This window comes from Phytophthora sojae, assembly GCF_000149755.1.
Source record: "Phytophthora sojae unplaced genomic scaffold PHYSOscaffold_4, whole genome shotgun sequence".
NCBI lineage: Eukaryota > Oomycota > Peronosporomycetes > Peronosporales > Peronosporaceae > Phytophthora > Phytophthora sojae.
Genome location: NW_009258118.1, coordinates 4,466,664 through 4,486,051, shown reverse-complemented (window position 1 = coordinate 4,486,051; position 19,388 = coordinate 4,466,664). Strand labels below are relative to the sequence as shown.

Here is a 19,388-nt window from a genome sequence, read left to right as displayed (position 1 = left end):
GCCTTGAACGAGAGTTGCTCAAGTTGTCTTCCGAGCCCGATTTGGCTCGGAAATGGCACTTTCTAAAGGTGCCAAAAGGACGCTAATCCGTGCTGGATGTGCTACATCATTCAGGAGATGGCGTTTGTGCTCTACTTAGTGCTCATTGACCACCCATGACTTACAACAATTCGTACTTGAGTACGATTTATAGATAAGTCGTGCCGTACGAGTTACAGTCCAGTGCCAAAAAGTATGCAAAGTACTCTAAATTTAAATAGTTTTAGATCTGGAATACGTACAGAAACAAATACAAACATTACAAAGAACTATTGTGCCTTTCACTTATTGAGCAGTGATAATTCTGGCATAATTATAATCCCTTCTCGGCCTTAATTTAATTATGCCCTGAGTCATCATTTAAAAGGGCTTTCAAGGTCAACGCCTTCAGAACACCAACAACAACGTTAGCACTCAAGCCTTAAACTACTGCCAGACTTTCCTCCAATCGACTTACCATTGTGATCCAGTGACAGTGTTAGCACGTACATGATCCACACAATGCAGTGGCTCAGAATGACCCGTGAGTGCGTTTCGCACACGAACGCGAGCTGGTACAGCGGTGAAAACCCAAACTTCCTCTGGAGCAGCAGATTCACCCCAATAAACGAGGCAAACTCTACCGCCGCGTACAGCATGATGTTCAGCTCTGTGCTCGCGAATTTCTCCGGGGTTAGTGTGCGCGTGTTTGGATAGTATTGGGCGGTGGGGAGATGGTACAGCACAGCGAGGTAGATTCCGTAGTGCAAGGGGATAACGGATTCGATGAACTCGGCCAGAACGACGTACTCGGAGTGGAAAAGAGCCTGAAGGGAGTCCTGAACGTCAGCTATAACCACGTCGAGGTGGTAGGTCTCCGCCCTGGAAGTCGTGCGTGTAGCTACACTACTGGCCGTAGAGCGTGGGAGGGTGCCCGATGCTGCTGTAGCCTTGGCCGAAACTTTGTGAGCTAGCACCGGTTTGTCAAAAGAAGATCCAATACTGTTGCGTGGAGGAGTCGAAGGGAGCTGAATGCAGTCTTGAAAATGGAGCGCTGGCCTTGGTTTACCAGGCGACATCGTTCGACTCGACTCGCGCTTCTCACTGCAATGGATGTTGGCACTTTGTCCACGAGAACAACTTTTAGACATTTTTAAATCAGCGGACAGGTTCTTCCCCCCAAACTCCGTTGCCACCGAAAATCGCCGGCGTGCCATTTCCAGTTCCTCCATAAACGCCTTGCTTTCATCCGATAAAGGCAAAGGGAATGGCGCGCGAATGCGGATCGGAACTCGAGAAGCTTCAGCTGCCCGTGGGCTCTGGAAGGCTTCGCGTAGCAAAGCTCTGAGGTTGCGGATGTAGTTGAGTGTGGCCGGGAGTTTAGAATTCGCCGATAGCAATCTTTGACGCGCTTGGGTGACGTCCGACTGGTAGTAGATCGACCTCAACGCCATTAGCACGAAAAAGGCGTCGGAAGCGATTAGTAGTCCCGATGTGATCGGTGATACTGCCGTCTGCACGCAGATCGCCACGTAGAGAACATTGCACACGTCGACCGACAGCAGAACAGTAAGTCCCACGTATTCGTGTAGATGTGCCGACATTTTTGCGACAAATTGCTTGATGCAGAACTTGATTATCGGAAGTACGAAGATGAAGGCGGTCTGTCCGATACTGGAAAGTTGATTGAAGATCGCTCCGAAAGTCGGGTACGCGATGCCCAAAATTCCTTCCGCCGCGACGACGAACAACTGCAATGAGAGCTGCCGTCGCAGATTCGGAGACCGGGACAGCACGCGCGGACCGATGGTCAACGTGAGGAGAACCATGTAGATGCTGATGAATGGGGCAATGCTCAACACGAATCCGAACGGGATCGGGAACTTCCACAAAGCTGCAACTAGCATCACCAAAGACACGTAACACGTGCTAGTGCCGACTATTATAAGTACACTCCCCACAGTCGATACAGCTCCCGGTGCGATGACTTCCTTCACTTGGTAGAGGCCTCCAAAGGCGATGGGCACTGCCGTCGCATACAGTCGGATCCAAAACGGGTAGTTGGCTTTCCAGCCGAGATCAGGCGGCTTCAGCGGAATCAACTCGATCAGAATTGCGATCACAAAGGGAGGCAGCAGGGCGACGAAACAAACCATGAAGGCGCGTATCGGCGACGTCCGCTGGTAATATTCCTGGAAGGCAAGCAGTCTCTCGACCGAGTACCGACCTCGATGCCCCACCTGGATGCTGTTCCAATAGCCTCGCGCCGCTAGGAATACGCGTTCGAAGACGCCAAGCGCGACAAGTAAGGGCGGTTGGGTGTCAGGCACGACGGGGTGGACACGTACGTCTACCGCCATCTCTTGGCTCGATGAGTCAACCAGGTAGCCTCTGCGGTCCGAATGCCGCTAACGTGCTTGGCCCGTGGCGGCAATGCTGACAACCTCTCCGTTCCTGGTATTCTTGGCCGTGAGAACAAACACATTACTTCACAGAAGTATCTAAAAATGGCCTACGTGGGCAATCTGCGAACAATGTTTTTGATGCTATCCCGCTTGCTTACTACTAAAGGTTGACTGCTATCGTAAAAACGACTTGGCCCGCCCAAAAATACGTCAGGTGCGGCAGGTTGCAGTTGCTTCAGCAAGTTCCAACCCCTTTCGCCGTGGCATAGCTCACTTCATCACAAGACATCGCTATCATAGTATTCTCCATCCTACACTGTCACCACGTTCAACTCAGCTATCAGTCATTACAGAACCTCCACAGCTATGGCTAACGCCACAGTGGCAACAGGACAAAAGGCTCGTCAATCAGAGAATTCAGGACCGTCGCCACGTTGTTGCAACAACAAAAATCATTATTGCCAAGTCATTCGAAAGGAGCTTCAAGGTCAACGCCTACATGAAATCAGCAACAGCCTGTTAGATAGGTATCGTATCCCAGAGCAGAATCCAAACAACTTACCATTGTGATCCAGCGTAATCGGCAGAATGTACGTGATCCAAACAAAGAGGTAGCTTAGAATCGTGCGTGAGTGAATCTCACACACAAAGGCAAGCTGGTACAGCGGCGAGAACCCAAACTTCCTCTGAAGCAGCAGGTTCACCCCAATGAACGAGAAAAACTCCACCGCCGCGTACAGCATAATATTCAGCTCCGTGTTGGCGAACTTCTCTGGAGTTAGCGAGCGTGTGTGAGGGTAATACGCAGCAGTCGGGAGGTGGTAGAGGAAGGCGAGGTAGATTCCGTACAACACGGGGATGACGCACTCAATGAACTCGGCCAGTACGACGTATTCGGAGTGGAAAAGAGCCTGGAGGGAGTCCTGGACGTTGGAAGTGACCACTTCGAGGTGGTAGGGCCCCACTGTGCCCGACATGCGGCTGCGTTTAGATTGGGGAAAGCTGTTGACTGTCGGTGCCGCGCTGGGTTCTTGGTGTGCTAGTATCGGTCTGTCAAAAGCTGTGCCTGAAGCCGTTAGTTGCGTCGAATGGGTCACCATGTAGTCGTGCGAACTATTCACCAAGATGGCTTTAGGCGATGACAGTATATCACTCGGTTCCCTCCACTCATTGTAGTGACTCCTGGCATGGAAGCTCCCAGTCGTAATAGATTCTAGGCGCATATCCTTACCAAACTCCGTTTCAACCGAGCATCTTCGGCGCACGTGCTCCAGCTCCTCCATGAATGCCTTGCTTTCATCCGATAGAGGCAGAGGAAATGGCGCTCGAATTCGGATCGGTACTCGCTCAGATGCGCGTGGGCTCTGGAAAGCTTCACGCAGCAGGGCTCGGAGATTGCGGATGTAATTAAGCGTTGGCGGGAGGTTCGAGTTCATGGAGATTAATCTCTGTCGCGCCTGCGATACCTCCGATTGGTGGTAGATCGACCTCAACCCCATTACCACGAAAAAGGCGTCCGAAGCGATTTGTAAGCCTGAAGTTAGTGGGGAGACTGCTGTCTGCACGCAGATAGCCACGTAGAGAACGTTGCACACGTCCACCGAGAGCACAACCGTTGGCCCAACATATTCGTGCAGATGTGCTGACGTATTGGCAATGAACTGCTTGATACTGAACTTGATCATGGGTAGCACAAAGATGAAGACGGTCTGCCCGATGATTGATAGTTGGTTGAAGATGGCTCCAAATGTCGGGTACGCGATCGCCAACGTCCCTTGTGCAGCGATCACCAACATCTGCGTAAAGATCTGGCGATGTAGCATCGGCGAGCTGGCCAACACGCGCGGGCCGACGCTCAGCAAGAAGAGGATCATGTACGATCCGATGAATGGCCCAACAACGGTCATGACGTACCCGAACGGGACCGGGAACTCCCATAAGACTGCGAGTATCATCGTAAGCACCACGTTCACTGTGCAGGATCTGACGGCTGTGACGACGACTCCAGTCATTGAGATGGTCCCTGGTTCAATGATTTCTCTCACTTGGTACACGCCTCCAGTCGAAATGGGCAACGAGGACACGAACAGGCTAATCCAGTACATGTAGTTGGCTTTCCAGCCTTCATGAGGCGGCCTCAACGGGATAAACTCGGCCAGAATCGCCACTACAAACGGAGGCAGCACAGCGAGGAAACAAACCATGAAGGCGCGGCCTGGAGACGTCCGCTGGTAATACTCCTGGAAGGCAAGCAGCCGCTCGGCCGAGTACCGTCCCCGATGCCCCACCTGAATACTGTTCCAATACCTTCGCACAGCCAGGAAGACTCGTTCGAAGACGCCAAGCGTGACGAGCAGGCGCGACCGGTCCACAGGGACGGCTGGGTGGACCCGTGCGTCTATCGCCATTTGTCCGAGCTGCAAAGTGAATCGTAACAAGTGCAGCGGAATGAATTTTGACGAGTTCGCCTGTGCCGGTATTCTCGTATTCTGGGCTGGTGAGGTAAGCGGAGCCAGATTTAGGCGAGTTTGCGCTCTGTTCTCGAAGCTAAAAGTGGTGGAAGCACACTTACCAGGTTGTTGGTGACTTTACGGAGAATTAATGACGAAGTTATGCAAACTCCTGCTTCTTGAAGGGGTGTTCCAGGTTAACACCTAAGGGGCCAGTGAGAAATGCACAAGAATTCAGCCACCAGAACGGAATGATAGGAAGAAAGCACGATCTATCTCTGCATCTACACACCATTGTGAACCAACGTGAACTGCAGAATACACAACACCCAGATCAACAGTTGACTCTGCAACGCGCGCGCTTGCGTCTCCAGCACGAACGCTAACTGGTACAGCGGCGAAAACCCAAACTTTCGCTTCAGCAGTAGACTCACCCCAACAAAGGATGCAAACTCGACCAATGCAAACAGGAGCAGGTTTCTGAGAGTGCCACTCAACTTGTCTGCCGTTAGAGCCTTCATGTGCGGGTAGTAAGCAGCCGTCGGGAGGTGCCGGAGAACTGTGAGGTAGACCGCGTACAGCATGGGCAGCGCACACTCTACGTACTCGGCCATCGTGACGTACTCCGAGTGGAAGAGGGCTTGCAGCGCGTCTTGAACCTCTTGTGCCGCAGTTTTCGTCTGCAACGGTGGAAACACGAGTGACGCAAGGACGCACTGGGTGGTTATCGCGACGATCGACAGACTGCGGGCGGCTACTTTGACCCGTGGAGAGTGCAGCACAGGAGCCGACATCGTCTTCAAGTTGAACGTCACCCCGCGAGGCAACTGTGGAGCTCGCCGTTGTAGTGCCTCGGCTCTAGTGAGGTAATGGTAGCGGATGTCGGTCAAACTCAGACCTCGCCGAGGAGAAGACGCGGTGACAGCGTATCTCGTCGCGTGGGGAGCAATGCTCGGCGTAGGACAGCAAAGCTCAGTCATCAGCTCTTTGCTGTGTGCTGCAAGAGGCAGAGGGAATGGGGCGCACACACGAACAGGCTCGCTTGTGGGGTCAACAATGTCGACGTTGTGGAACACTTGGCGCACCAGCACGGGCAGAGACTCGAGATAGTTCTTCCGGTTCGTCAGGATCTTGCTCAAGAAGGCGTTCTCCGGCCATACACTGACCGAGTTCATCTGACAGTAGATGGTACGAAGCGCGATCACGATGAAAAAGACGTCGGAGCCGATCATGAACACGGTCGTGAGCGATGATATAGCTGTCTGCATGCAGATGACGCTGTACAGGACGTTGCAGACGTACGGAGAAGATGATGGTCGGCCCGATGTACTCCTGCAAATGTCCGCACACCTTCGCAATGTACTGCTTGCTGACCAGCTTGATGATGGGAAGTACGGCGACGAACGCAGTCTGCTGTATCGCCGAGAGTTGATGGAATATGGCAAAGAACGGAGGGTACCAACCCGCCAACATGCCTTGGGCTGCCAGAACCGACAACGGCGGGATGATCTGCTGGCGCAAAGACTTCGACAACATCTTCGGCCCAACCACAACACAAACGCTCGCCATGAAGAAACACACGAACGGACCCACCATCAACGCGTAGCCGAACGGCACCGGGAACGTCCACAACGCCGCCAGACCAAGCGCACACGACACATAACCCACCGCCGTCCCCAACCCAATAGCAACCGTGGCTCGGTACGAAATGATCCCCGGCGGGATCACCTGCTTCACCTGCAGCACGCCGCCCACCGCCATGGGGAAGCTCGACAGGAACAGCCGGACCCAGAACGCGTAGTTGGCGCGCCACCCCTCACCAGGGGAACGCAACGGGATGCACTCGATCAGAATCACGGCCGCGAACGCCGGCAACGGCGTGACGAGGCACACGAACAGGACCCGAAGCAGTGACGCTTGCTCGTAATAGTCGCGGAGAGCCAGCATCCGCTCGACGGAGTATCGCTCACGGTGGCCGATCTGCGTCCGACTCCAGTAGCGCTTTGCAGCGCGAAATACTCTGGAGATGGAGCTGAAGATAACGTGGCGACGTGACGGCTGGTACGTTGTCGTGGGGTGCACTTTGACACCCATAGGTACAGCACCTTGCTCTTCGAGGCAGCAAGATGGGACCTACGTGGGTATTTCCATCCCGGTTCGACGAGCGACATCTTCATCTTAGCCAAGCTGGACCCTATCAATAGGCATCTGCTTCGCAGGTAGTCAGACAAGTGTCCTGGGAGAAATGTCATCCAGGAATCGTCCATCGAAGATTCGTCACCTCTGTATCGCTAATATACCAGGTTGATCACCGCTGCCCAGTCTGCATCGCACTCGTCAACTCACTATGAAGTACGTGCTGATGTAGGCGGTATACATTTGGTGCGGGAGGCTGCAATATCGCCTAAAAGTTATGCATATTCCATCTTCCCAAAGGGATTCTCCAGATTGACTCCTGAACACCACAACCATCCACAAATCCGGTTAGCCATAGCATTGGATTCCTACAATAAAATGCATCCCACCAGCGCCCTCACCATTATGCACCAACGTGAACTGCAGAATACACAACACCCAGATCAACAGTTGGCTCTGCAACGCGCGCGCTTGTGTCTCCAGCACGAACGCCAACTGGTACAGTGGCGAGAAGCCGAACTTGCGCCTCAGCAGTACAATCACCCCAACAAACGAGGCGAACTCAACGAGTGCGTACAGCAGCAGATTTACAAGCGTGTCGCTCAACTTGTCCGCCGTCAGCGCCTTCATGTGCGGGTAGTAAGCTGCAGTAGGGAGATGGTAGAGGACGGCGAGGTACAGAGCATAAAGCAGCGGCAAAACGCACTCGACGTATTCTCCCATCAGCACGTACTCCGAGTGGAAGAGAGCTTGGAGGGCGTCTTGAACCTCTTGTGCAGCAGTATCCGTCTGCATGGGGCGAAGGCTCGGGGAGGGTTCAACTTTGTTCTTTGTGATCGCGAAGACTGGCACGCTCCGTGACGCTACTTTGACCTCGGCCTTAACCACAGACGACGATTTTGTCTTGAGAGTGTCTTGGCTTACTGCTCCTCGTTGTGTTGCCTCTACCTCACGTGTGTCGCCCCTCGAATCTCCAATAAGGGAATTGTAACAAAGATCGGGAAGGCTTGAAGCGCGCCGAAGAGGTAGAGCGCCACCACCAGCAGCGAATGCCTGCGGCTTTCTGGGTGTGGCACAACAAAGCTCGGCGATCAGCTCCTTGCTATCACCCGCAAGAGGCAACGGGAAAGGTGCGCACACACGAACGGGCTGGCTTGGACCGTCGAGACTGTCAACGTTCTCGAACGTTTTGCGCACTAGCACGGGCAGAGACTGCAGGTAGCTCTGGCGCCTTGTTTGCATCGAGCTCGATAGCGCGTCTTCAGGCCATACACTAGCAGGGTTGATCCGGTAGATGCTGCGCAGCACCATCAGGATGAAGAACACATCGGAGCCGATTAAAAAGACGCTCGTGAGGGACGAGACCGCGGTCTGCATGCAGATGACGCTGTAGAGAATATTGCAGACGTCGACGGAGAAGATGATGGTCGGACCGATGCACTCCTTCAGATGCGCAGAAACTTTGGCGATGTACTGCTTGCTCAACACCTTGATGACCGGCAGAACAGTAACAAACGTAGTCTGCTGAAACCCTGAGAGCTGGCGAAAGACAGCGTAGAACGGAGGATAACAGCCCGCCAGCATGCCTTGAGCTGCCAGAACCGACAACGGCGGGATGATCTGCTGGCGCAAAGACTTCGACAACATCTTCGGCCCAACCACAACACAAACGCTCGCCATGAAGAAACACACGAACGGACCCACCATCAACGCGTAGCCGAACGGCACCGGGAACGTCCACAACGCCGCCAGACCAAGCGCACACGACACATAACCCACCGCCGTCCCCAACCCAATAGCAACCGTGGCTCGGTACGAAATGATCCCCGGCGGGATCACCTGCTTCACCTGCAGCACGCCGCCCACCGCCATGGGGAAGCTCGACAGGAACAGCCGGACCCAGAACGCGTAGTTGGCGCGCCACCCCTCACCAGGGGAACGCAACGGGATGCACTCGATCAGAATCACGGCCGCGAACGCCGGCAACGGCGTGACGAGGCACACGAACAGGACCCGAAGCAGTGACGCTTGCTCGTAATAGTCGCGGAGAGCCAGCATCCGCTCGACGGAGTATCGCTCACGGTGGCCGACCTGCATCCGACTCCAGTAGCCACTCGCCGTTTCAATAGCGTTGGAGATGGCGCTGAAGACGACAAGCAGCTTGAGTTTGCACCCCATAGCGTCAGTAGCGAGTTATGACTAAATGTCCCTTTGCACTTGTTTAGCCAGGTCTTTCAGTCGGCTGAGTCGTGAGTCATGACGGACCCCTATCAATAGCAGGAATGCTTCAGCACCCGACAGAAATACCGCCGAAGCGAACCTGGCCAAAAACTTGCATCGCAACGAGAAACGTCCAAGAGTCCACAGGCGGAACTCTGCGCATTGATGCCGTCCGTAGACAGAGGCGTGGGCGATGATCAGCTACTTCGCCAGAAAATTCGGAGCCGGTGATTGGACAATCGACTTGATTTTTTGTATTTGGCGAATCGACGCAAAAAATGTTTTGGACGGAATTCAAGTAAACGCTCCTATGATAGGAGTGAATTCCGTCCAAAATGTTTTTTAGTGATAGGAGTCCTATCACTTTGCGACCTTTAATTATTGTGCCTTTCGGTCATTTTGCCGAGTCCTATGGAGGTCAGTTAATCTGAGGTTGGGGGTCTCTAAATCTGAGATGCAAATCTCGGACGAGTCCGATGAGCGGTCTCCGAGGCTCTCCGTTCAATGGACGTCCAAGCCAAGCAAGCTTTGTTTGGGGAAGCAATCAGTGCTGGAACCCACGAAGGCGAAGGGAGAAGACTTGGTTGTTTAATGTATCGACCGCATCGTGCTTACCTATGTTTATTCTGCGTCTGACATACACCGTATTAGAGTCAGCTCGTATGAAAGTCCTGCCACAAGACTTGACAGGAGTCCTTGGTAAGACCTCAAACCCCGAATGCCGTGAGAATGGGCGACATTCGGGCTTTCGGCTGTTTGTAGGACCTACGCAAGTGCTTCCATCGGACTAGCAATTCTTGGTCCTAATTCTCTACGAGGGGCCTGCTAATCTGCTCCGATAACCTAGCCCCATCTTAGTAGGTAGCTGTTTTACACGTCCGATTTGCCAAAACAACTGAAAAGCACAATAATAACCGCCTTCCTCTAACTCTCGGAGAGGCTACATGCATACAGTACCGAGTACAAGTACAGGGCAGCACCACTACCAACATAATCAACGATTCCAAGTGGGTCTCGTCCTCGAGGTGCCAAGTCGTTCTGATCTGATCTCATACCACTGCATTCGTCGTTTCGAGTAGTCAGGCAACTTAAGGCGATGCGGAACCTCCTTCGAAGCGTTCTCCGAAAGAAACCCCACAGCGATGGCGACAAATTGGTGAAAAAGACCCTCAAACCCCCGGTTCCCACCGTCGTCATCGCTTCTTGCCGACCGATCTGCAATTTGAAGGACCTCGAGTGCCGTTTCGGAAGTGCTGGCGAGCTCTATGAACAAGTTGCGAAGTGTGCGAACGAACTACGTGATGGTCGAGCGAAAATCGAGAGCGGTCTCAACAATACCCTTCGTGCTTGGAGGCGCTCGGCGGACAGCAGCATCTTCATCTACAGCGTCATCTCAGTGGGTACAAGCACGGCCGCCGTTGTTGCAAGCGCAGTCGGGTTTATTCCAGTGTACAGGCAACTCGCGCATGGCGCTCAATTGGCTGCACAAATTCTGTGCATACCCGCAGCCGAAAGACGCCACAGAATTGCAAGGCAGCGCTTAGATACTGGTGACCAAGGCTTGAAAGACCTCGAGTGTTTTCGTGGTGTTCAATTTGCGCTAAAGTTGGTCCAGCGTGGTCGTGACTCTGTCGTCGACGTAGTATTGGGTGTGTTGCTGGAACTGGCGCAAGAAAACCAGATCGTAGATGCAAAGCGGGCCAAGGCCGAAGTTGATACGCTCATTAAAGATTCATCCACCAACAGTCCGTTGAAAGGCCCACTAAGGAGAATTCGAGGCATCCGTGTGACGAATGTGGATGGATTCTACCAGCTTCTACGACGTTAAGGCTCCATTGCTCACGAAAGGGCTAGAACAACCTCAGCCAAAGGGTCTACTGCCTTTGCTCAAAGATTTGGCGGGAGCATTAGCCTGGATTCCGGACGCAATTCCAGGATTTCTGCTCGAGTGCTACGCTGGAGTCGCTCGCGGCGGTGAACTAGCGATCTCGTTGCTGCACCTCAGCAGTTTTGTTTTCCGTAGCGTATTCTCAAATCTCTTCGACCTAACTGGAGTAGCTGGAACGACGTGCGAAGTTGTATTTTACGTGGGGGAATGGCTTAGTTTCGGCCTCGTTTTCCTCACTTTGGCGTTGCTGCGGCGGCGTTTGTGCTGAGTTGTTTAGCGTTGAACGTAGCGGTGGAAAATTGCGGTAAGCTGTACAAGGCTGCTGAGCACGCCGAACGCAAACTCCGCAATGACGCATCTGAGACCGCGAAAGCTTTGAAGTCGCTCTATTCTCATGTCGTGGCTGTATCGGAAGAGTTGGGGTAACCTATACTGGAATCATTTCTTCTTAGGTATGGTAGCATATCGCTGCAATTCTAACCCCTGAAAAATATCTTAAAGTTTGTATGGTGCTTCCGGCCAATAGGAGTGTGTCGTCTGCGATTCTTAGCATTTATAACCAATAGACACTACCGTTGCTTAAAATTTCGACCAATTAAATCGAGGGAATGACTGTCAACCGCTGATCTGAGCATTCCAACGATATCTGGTTGGAAACGCGATTTGATATCGATTATGCCATACAAATATCAAGTGAACTACAAATAGAATAAATATTCATAGGTTTCCAACGCCTGCCAGCTCATCTCCGACTCCATTCTGCGTTCCGACGCACACAGGCATGTCGGTGGCATCGCTAGCTCCTGCGAACAGCCAGAGAAGCAGAGCGACGGCTGTGAAGTCCTTCGAAGACTTCCTTGCGAAGAAGGAGGTGACGCTCACAGAAGTGCATGTTCGTATTTCTAAGGACAGCACATGTAAGGGTTTGTTTGTCATTCTGGATAAGTATGGTGGTTCTTAGTGAAAAAAGTAGGAAGGCATGGAGTAGCTCTGTCCAAGAACACTGTGCTATCTTATTTTGGCAATGTTAAGAACTGGCTGGCGGATCTGTACCCGCAACAGGGCCAATGTGTAGCTAAGAAGCTGCAAAAGATGCTATCAACTCTAGATCGGTACTGTGAATAGAGGCCGGAGCAAGGTGTCACGAAACAAGCGCCACCATGTACTAAGAAAGATATAAAGACTATCATCTCGGCTCTCTACATGCACGCTTCCGCCAACTCCGACTACCTGGATGCGGTGCTAGTGGCGTTGATGTGGTACCTCTACGGTCGTGGTTCTGAGGCTGAGCAATTGGAGAAAGCCCAGCTGTGTGTATACCGCGGTACGAATCGTGCAGGATTTTGAATTTTTGTATTGATTAACCCCACGATTTATGCTGAAAATTCTGTGCGTATATGCTAGGCAGTATGATATTTCTCCGCTTTAAGCGTGTGAAGACTGCTTCGCAACAGGGAATCTCCCTGTTTAAGGGTCCTAACAATCCCTTCACGTGCCCGTTACACGTGCTAGCTGTCGCTCTCGCCCTTCAACCCGCTCCAGGAACTCGCATCTTCCCGCAATTTGCTGCCGTACCTGCGCTGTCCGCGTCCGACGACCAAGACGACGATGGCGAGCTGGGGCTGATTGCGCAGCTAGACCGCGAGCTTGCGGAAGCACCTACATGCAAGACTCCACAGCCATGTCGAGCCAACTTGGCCCCTGGTGCCCAAGCTTATATCAATAGACTATTAGTCACGGTTAGTGGGCTGCCAGCAGCAAAGGAGAGTGGACTCACGAAGGGACTTACCTCGCACTCCTTCAGAAGAGGTGGGGCCATGCACGCCAACGCCGACAGCCGCATTAGCCCGAACTGGGTTGTTGAACGCGGGGGCTGGAATATGTCGCGCGTGAGCAAGGCGTTTTCCTACATGCTGAACACAACACACGAAGATCAACAAATTGCGCGCCAATTGAGCGGTTGGAACCCGCAAGCGGGCGCCCGACTTCCAGACCTTACCGCCCTGGACGGAGTTGTCCGAGCGCGCGTGGAGAAGCTGCAGGATCTTCTCTTCGCTGCTGTCACTGGTTTCCCAACAGTGTCTTGGAACTTGGATCCTCAGGTGCTCGAAGTGTTGATGGCGACCTTGATCCTTCACTTCCCCGAGATGGAACGCCATCGCTTGGATAGCCCGTACGTCCGTCGCATTCATGAAGCCCTTGGTGTCCTCAACATACAGGCCTCCGAGCTGTTGGCATGGTCGATCACCCTCCGAGCTGCATTCAATCCACCTGCAGAAGAGAAACAAGAAACAGTGGCCGAGTCCTCTCAAAACATGTTCCGTTTCTCGAAAAGGTGTCGCAGCAGCTCGACGAGCTATTGCTCCGCCAAACACGCGTAGAGGAAAGGCTGGCTGTTTTGGGGGCGAACGCAGAATCTATTGACAAGAAAACAAACACTACCGAGCAGCAGCACGAAGACGTTGAGCAGTCGCAGCCAAAGCGCGCGCGCAAACGTGCCTCCAAAGCGCTATCGGCAGTGTGGTTCGAGTGGTTCACTGCTGTACCACGCATGTACGAATCAATAACAGTTAGCAAAGCCATCCTTCACGAGTCACGACGCGCAGTTGCATTCATGATGCTCTGCTTACCTTCTGGGTTCAAGCTGGACCCGGCCTCGCCAGCGTACAAGGCGGAGGTCCACGCTGTTGGAGTCGAAGCCGAGAAGAAGACGCTTGAATACTTGGCTGCACAAGGCTCACAGGCTGTAGCCGTTGGCTCGGTCGTCAAAGCCATGCGTGTGCTTCACAAAGCAGGCCACCTTTCCGTCCTCCTTGACCAGTTTCGCGAGCGCTACTATGAAGGCGAAGGCGTCGACCCGACACCCAATTCCGCCCTTCCGCCATTCCTGCGCTTCACCTAAATGCACACGCAGCACACTAAACAGTCAATAAGATACACAATACGTACAACAGGAGTAGCACGCACTCTCTTAGCTGACCTGTCCAAAAAGAAAGCAAAAACACATAATACTTTATGCCCATGTCGGGGTTTAAACCCGATCCTCCAGGCCCGAAGGCCTGGCGCTCAACCTCACGAGCTCCATGGGCGCGGGTTAGTCGCATCCATCAACAGCACCATACTCGTCCAAACCCTCGGCCACTTGAGCCACACGCCACGAGAGCGCACAAGCGCAACCCAATACACGTCCCAGCAGCGCACATAGCCCAGCAGCAAGTGGCCCGGCGTCAGTAGCACACACGGCCCAGCAGCAGACACGGCCCAGCAGCACACACGGCCCAGCAGCACACAGGGCCCAGCAGCACAGGCGGCACTGCAGCACACGCGGCACAGCAGCACACAGGGCCCAGCAGCACACGCAGCCCAGCAGCACAGACGGCCCAGCGGCCAGCAGCGCCTGTGTACATGCAGAGACAACAGCAGCACAGTCAGCACAGGTAGCACAAGCAGCTTTGCACGACTCGCTGCACTAACCTGGAAGCTTCTGGACTGTTGGCCGAGAATCCAATCGGCGGCCGTGAGGTTAAATATCAGCTGAACAAAAAACCTAATACCGTTGCTAGACCGATTTTGGTTGGAAGCAGTCCAACCCCGTTGGAATTTTGACGGTATGGTACTTGTAGCTTCTGTGAATTTCATTCTAAACACAAAACGTATCGTATTATGAAGATTAATTCTCCCATCAATTGTCCACTGGCGGTAAGTACGACTACCAATGAAAGATTCAGCTTACCCTACAGCGACGTGTCTGCTGATCGGCCTTCTGTAGATTGAGTGTGACAAATAGCGAGCTCTTGGAGACTGGGCCTAGCATGCACGCTTGCACACGCGCCGGTAAACTCACATCCTGTCGCACGAACCGCAACTCGATCTCATCCTCTTGAAGGTGGCGGGCGCCCACCCAGGCATCAGTGATCACGACGCTTTTCAGAATGCTTACTGCAGTCGAACCGTTAACGAAAGGATGCTGCCAGCTCTCTCCGAGATTCAGCTTGGCGCGTCCTCTACTGCAGCAGAAGCTGAATCCAGCCTGCGTGTCGTTGTTTACCACCTTGAGCACCTGATGAAGCGGTGACGCGATGTACACGGACAGAAAGATCGGGACTTTCGCAGGCGTACCGAAGTCAACAGCGACGACTCCATCGTATCGTGGTGTCTCCCTTTGAGCACGTGCTTCAAGTCGGGCAGGCGTGCTCACGTCCCGCCTAACAAAGAACAGCTCGATGTCGTCCTAAGTGAGACGGCGGTCGTTCACCCAGGCGTCCGTGACCACAAGACTCTTCATGGTTTTGACGGCCGTCTTCCCGTTGACGAAGCTGTGGCTCCATCTATCGCCAGGATTCAGGTGGGCGCGCCCTCTGTTGCATTGGAAAGTAAAGCCAACGGCAGTGTCGTTGTTCACCTTGAGCTCATGGAGGAACGGCGTAGCAATGTACACGGACAGATAGATTCGGATGGATCCGTTGGCTCTGGTGAAATTGAGCTCGACTCGCTTCAGGATGGTCACCGTTCCTTGGGCGGGGTCCTCCAATGGACCCACTTCTTGTCGACTGAAGCCCAACTCGACCTCATGTTGACTGAAGTGACGGCCGTCAACCCACGCATCCGTGAGGACGACGCTCTTCATCGTGTCCTGCGCTGAGATCAAGCTCATGAATCGTTGCTCCCAGCTCTCACCGACGTCCTCTGCTGCACACGAAGCTGAATCCAGCAAGGACGCCGGTGTTCTCCACCTTGAGCACGTGGCATGCAATTCCACAGCCAATTCGGCGGGAGACGATGTACACGGACACGTTCACGAGCGTGAGTTTCTTGGATGTGGGCATGGCGTAGTTGTAGCCCATGGCTGATAGGTAGTCGCTTTTAATGGGAGCGGCTCGCTATTAAACTCGGCAAGAACTCCCACCTCCAACGTTCTGTAGCTGATAGTCGTCGTCACATCTGCTCTAGTAGCAGCTCCCCCCACTCAGAACAGGGCCGGCCCACCTGTACAGTACTGAAGTTCTCGGGACCGGTTAGCTACTGTAGAAGGCACTAGAGAACATAACGCATTGCCGATCGGAAGTAATGTGCTTGCAGTCATATGGGAGCAATGTTCAAGTTCCTTGCACGCCGATTCCTCTGCCGAACTTTTCCGTTGCTACACCACATTTCGCGTGCAAGCACCGACCTGTACTATGCCGTTCTTGCACGTGACGCTGTTCAGTGCGGAGGACCTCCCGGCGAGCGATTCCATCCTCATCGGTGGCAAGAGTGACCCCTACGTAGTCTTCAAAGTCAGCAACATGGAGCGCAAAAGTCTGTGCCACAAGAGCAATCTCAACCCGCAATGGAACCCGCCAGAGCGCTACATTTTCCCCGTGGAGAGCCCCATGACCGCTGTCCTAACCATTAAGATCTTCGATATGGACTTCTTAAGGAGCGACGACCTTCTGGGCACAATCGTCTTGCCAGTGGCCATGTTTGAGGACCGCATGGGTGTTCGAACACTGGAGAATTACCCGATATCGGTGTCGAACGCATATTCCAAGCAGAATCGGCAGTCAACGCTGAAGTTGGAGATCTGTCTGAAGGCTACGAGCGATGACGAGGTCGAACAGCATCTTCACGTGTGGGAAAACCAGTCCAAGTCCTTCCGCTCCGGTTGGAAGCCTTCCACAGCTACGGCTCGGCTGCAGTGGTCGTCGTTCGACAACTCAATCACCTCGAATCAATTTAAGGACGTCGTCCCAGCAGCTCCGGCTGGGATGACGGGGTCAGGCTGGCAATTCTCCATCACGAGAGGAGACGACGAAGGATGGCTGTACGCGATGAGCTTTTCGGGGTCATGGAGCTCTAGCTGTTCTACTCTCAGTCGTGTTCGACGAAGACTATGGGATAACGTCTACCGCCTGAAAAACTCTCAAGAATCACGCGTCTCGGACTGCTAATGCTTATAAAGAGATCGTAGAATATATTTCCACCAAGCACCACTGCGTGTACATGTAGCTGATGGCATGCTAACAGCTTTCTTTTACGAAGTATTTATTTTCAGGCAGTGCACACGTGGGGGCCTACAAATTCTCTTCCATTCGATCGGGTGCCTCAAATGCAGATCCAAACTTATAAGAGTACTAAAGAATCTTCGTCGGAAAATGCGCTGCTCTTTCATCATCTATGTTGGCGTGCTACCGGGCGATGTCATGTGAATAAAAAGTAAAAAAAAAGTGTCAGACTTGTTCATGATACTTCAAGTAGTACGCTCACTCAATCTTGATAGGCTTCAAGTGCAGCGACAGAGGCTAGGAGCTGTACGAATTCATCGTTTGGTATAACAAAAACGTACATGGAGATCTTGGATCTACACAATCGCAGAGACAAGTTGTTGGTTGGGAGATAGAGGAGCAGTGGTTCTGCCTCATACCAGCACTATCCTATTCCTTCTTGATCCCTGAGCTCGACGTGGCGAGTATCACGCACGAGGACCGAATGTTTGTTTCTCTTTTTTCCTGTTTGATGAGGTTTCTAACTCGTTTCGCACGCGAAACTCTCCATACTTACAAGAAGACACCCGTTATTGTGAGATTTTTCTCATGGTATGACGAGCGGTTGTATTTCACGCGCCAAGGCGTACCCAGAGCGATATCCGTTTCCACGGTGTCTGCGTGATAAGCGATTGATCATCCCCATTTGAGCTGCTAGTTTCGGTAACATTACCAGCACTTCTCGATCAACCGAGTTTATTTAATCTCGATAGTGACAATGTAAAGACAACTTTGCGCCGCCGCTTCCCTAACCTACTGTTCTCTGTTTTTTAGCTGTTGACGACAACGCTCAACTTGCGGCAATTTCTGAACGGATACCTCGGCATTAGATTGGTTTTAGGCTTCGGTTAGCCAGCAGCACGACAAGTCGTCCTATCAACTCGCGTTCTTCTTCTTCAGAAGATACTTGCATCCGGTAGCCCTCCACTGCACTAACTGACGCTCTCACGGAAAATCATGCGCGACTTGCGCGTCGTAGTGTGTGCTGCCGCTCCCACCTTACTTCATCCGGGGTGAAGCCGTTTTCAGTGTAGCAAGAGAAAAAAATATCGTAGCAAGTTTGGCAAGCATTCTGTAGCAAGGAAAGTGAAAACCGGCATTGTCTTTTCCTGGCGTGCACTGGAGCGATTCAGAGATAGATTCAGCAGCATGCCTTGGGCAGCTGTGTAACTACGAGCGATAGCACGGTGAGCGTTTTATCATTCAGCTTCACTCGTACCGCCAACAGAGCTGAGGCCCAACGCATGAAGGCGTGTACGGCGACCCCTGGGTCTGCGCGTCGGAGTCAAGCAGCTGGCAACAGATTCTGAATCGAAAGCAGTCTGAATCCAGCGCCTGAAGAGGACTCCCATGACTGGAGCAATGTCGAAAGCTTGGCTGTGCACCACCACCACCACAAGCTCTGTTTTCGTCCACACCTTGATTAAACGATAGTATTTACAGAACAGACCGCATACTGAGACCAAGTGTTCCGTTTGACAGCGCGTTTCCATGTAAATGCCGTGCAAAAACTGAAATTGCCGTGCACTTCAACCTGGGCGGCGTCTCTGGCACACCTTGACTCGGCACCCAAGCAGCGTAAGCGCATGTGCAGCACGGGTAATCGCCAGTAGAATATTCTTTCGGGCTGCCTCCGCCCTCGGTTGGCCTCATGAACCTGAAGGCCCCGTGCTGGCCTGAACCCTCAAAACTTTCAAGCTTTCTCCCGCTTGATCCTTCTTCCCTCGTGCGAATCTTGCAGCTTGACCTTGCGTCTAAGCTCTGCGTCCTCTGGAGTTCGATACCAGCGATCCACCGCGCACACGCCGCTCGGTGTGCTGCAAAGCCTGGCACAACTGAGCTGCTGCAGCAGTCATCTGCGAGACTGCTCTCTCTGTGCACCAAAGCGTGCGAAAAGGGGTCCCCACCAACACGCAGCCGGTGCTACGGAGATATGCCTCGTTCCCTTTAAACTGTGCGTTTGGTCTCCGATAAGCACAGTTTGTCGAGTGCGACAAAGTGTCCCCAAGACTGTCCCCAAAGCTGGGTCTGTCTCATGGTCAATACTGCAGTTAATTTCCTGCTTTACAGTTTTCGTGGCTAGATATGCTACTATATCTCACAAATATGGTCATATCAGTAAATATAAAAACAAATACAAGCTAAAAATTCAATGCAAAATTCAATTTATGAATCTAGCACGTCAAAAGGACGACGTCACGGGGCGACGTCACGAATTTTCAGCAGAAAAAGCCGAAACCCCAAGCAG

At 52.8% G+C, this 19,388-nt stretch overlaps 8 protein-coding genes across 8 annotated transcripts; 3 read left to right on the top strand and 5 right to left on the bottom strand.

The window, feature by feature from the left end:
• Window positions 1-446: 446 nt before the first annotated feature.
• Window positions 447-2,378, bottom strand: PHYSODRAFT_300860 (hypothetical protein; the record flags this gene model as incomplete). Its single annotated transcript, XM_009528773.1, has 1 exon — window positions 447-2,378. The coding sequence occupies one exon, from the start codon at window positions 2,376-2,378 to the stop codon at window positions 447-449; it is 1,932 nt and encodes a 643-aa protein (XP_009527068.1).
• A 602-nt stretch (window positions 2,379-2,980) lies between these two features.
• Window positions 2,981-3,346, bottom strand: PHYSODRAFT_372882 (hypothetical protein; the record flags this gene model as incomplete). Its single annotated transcript, XM_009528772.1, has 1 exon — window positions 2,981-3,346. A coding segment is annotated over one exon (366 nt), but the record flags the coding sequence as incomplete, so codon positions are not given.
• A 576-nt stretch (window positions 3,347-3,922) lies between these two features.
• On the bottom strand, window positions 3,923-6,868 carry PHYSODRAFT_375504 (hypothetical protein; the record flags this gene model as incomplete). The annotated part of the gene is made up of 2 exons (XM_009528771.1): window positions 3,923-4,253; window positions 6,399-6,868. Coding segments are annotated over 2 exons (801 nt in total), but the record flags the coding sequence as incomplete, so codon positions are not given.
• A 540-nt stretch (window positions 6,869-7,408) lies between these two features.
• On the bottom strand, window positions 7,409-9,115 carry PHYSODRAFT_376256 (hypothetical protein; the record flags this gene model as incomplete). Its single annotated transcript, XM_009528770.1, has 2 exons — window positions 7,409-7,980; window positions 8,089-9,115. Coding segments are annotated over 2 exons (1,599 nt in total), but the record flags the coding sequence as incomplete, so codon positions are not given.
• A 1,210-nt stretch (window positions 9,116-10,325) lies between these two features.
• PHYSODRAFT_300858 (hypothetical protein) lies at window positions 10,326-11,057 on the top strand (the record flags this gene model as incomplete). The annotated part of the gene is made up of 1 exon (XM_009528769.1): window positions 10,326-11,057. One exon carries the CDS (start codon window positions 10,326-10,328, stop codon window positions 11,055-11,057), a length of 732 nt encoding a protein of 243 aa, XP_009527064.1.
• An 841-nt stretch (window positions 11,058-11,898) lies between these two features.
• Window positions 11,899-14,019, top strand: PHYSODRAFT_331893 (hypothetical protein; the record flags this gene model as incomplete). Its single annotated transcript, XM_009528768.1, has 4 exons — window positions 11,899-12,009; window positions 12,243-12,441; window positions 12,522-13,411; window positions 13,453-14,019. 4 exons carry the CDS (start codon window positions 11,899-11,901, stop codon window positions 14,017-14,019), a joined length of 1,767 nt encoding a protein of 588 aa, XP_009527063.1.
• Window positions 14,020-14,189: 170 nt separating this feature from the next.
• On the bottom strand, window positions 14,190-15,961 carry PHYSODRAFT_331892 (hypothetical protein; the record flags this gene model as incomplete). Its single annotated transcript, XM_009528767.1, has 5 exons — window positions 14,190-14,430; window positions 14,459-14,514; window positions 14,962-15,348; window positions 15,373-15,755; window positions 15,799-15,961. 5 exons carry the CDS (start codon window positions 15,959-15,961, stop codon window positions 14,190-14,192), a joined length of 1,230 nt encoding a protein of 409 aa, XP_009527062.1.
• A 333-nt stretch (window positions 15,962-16,294) lies between these two features.
• PHYSODRAFT_300856 (hypothetical protein) lies at window positions 16,295-17,047 on the top strand (the record flags this gene model as incomplete). Its single annotated transcript, XM_009528766.1, has 1 exon — window positions 16,295-17,047. The coding sequence occupies one exon, from the start codon at window positions 16,295-16,297 to the stop codon at window positions 17,045-17,047; it is 753 nt and encodes a 250-aa protein (XP_009527061.1).
• Between the last annotated feature and the right edge of the window lie 2,341 nt (window positions 17,048-19,388).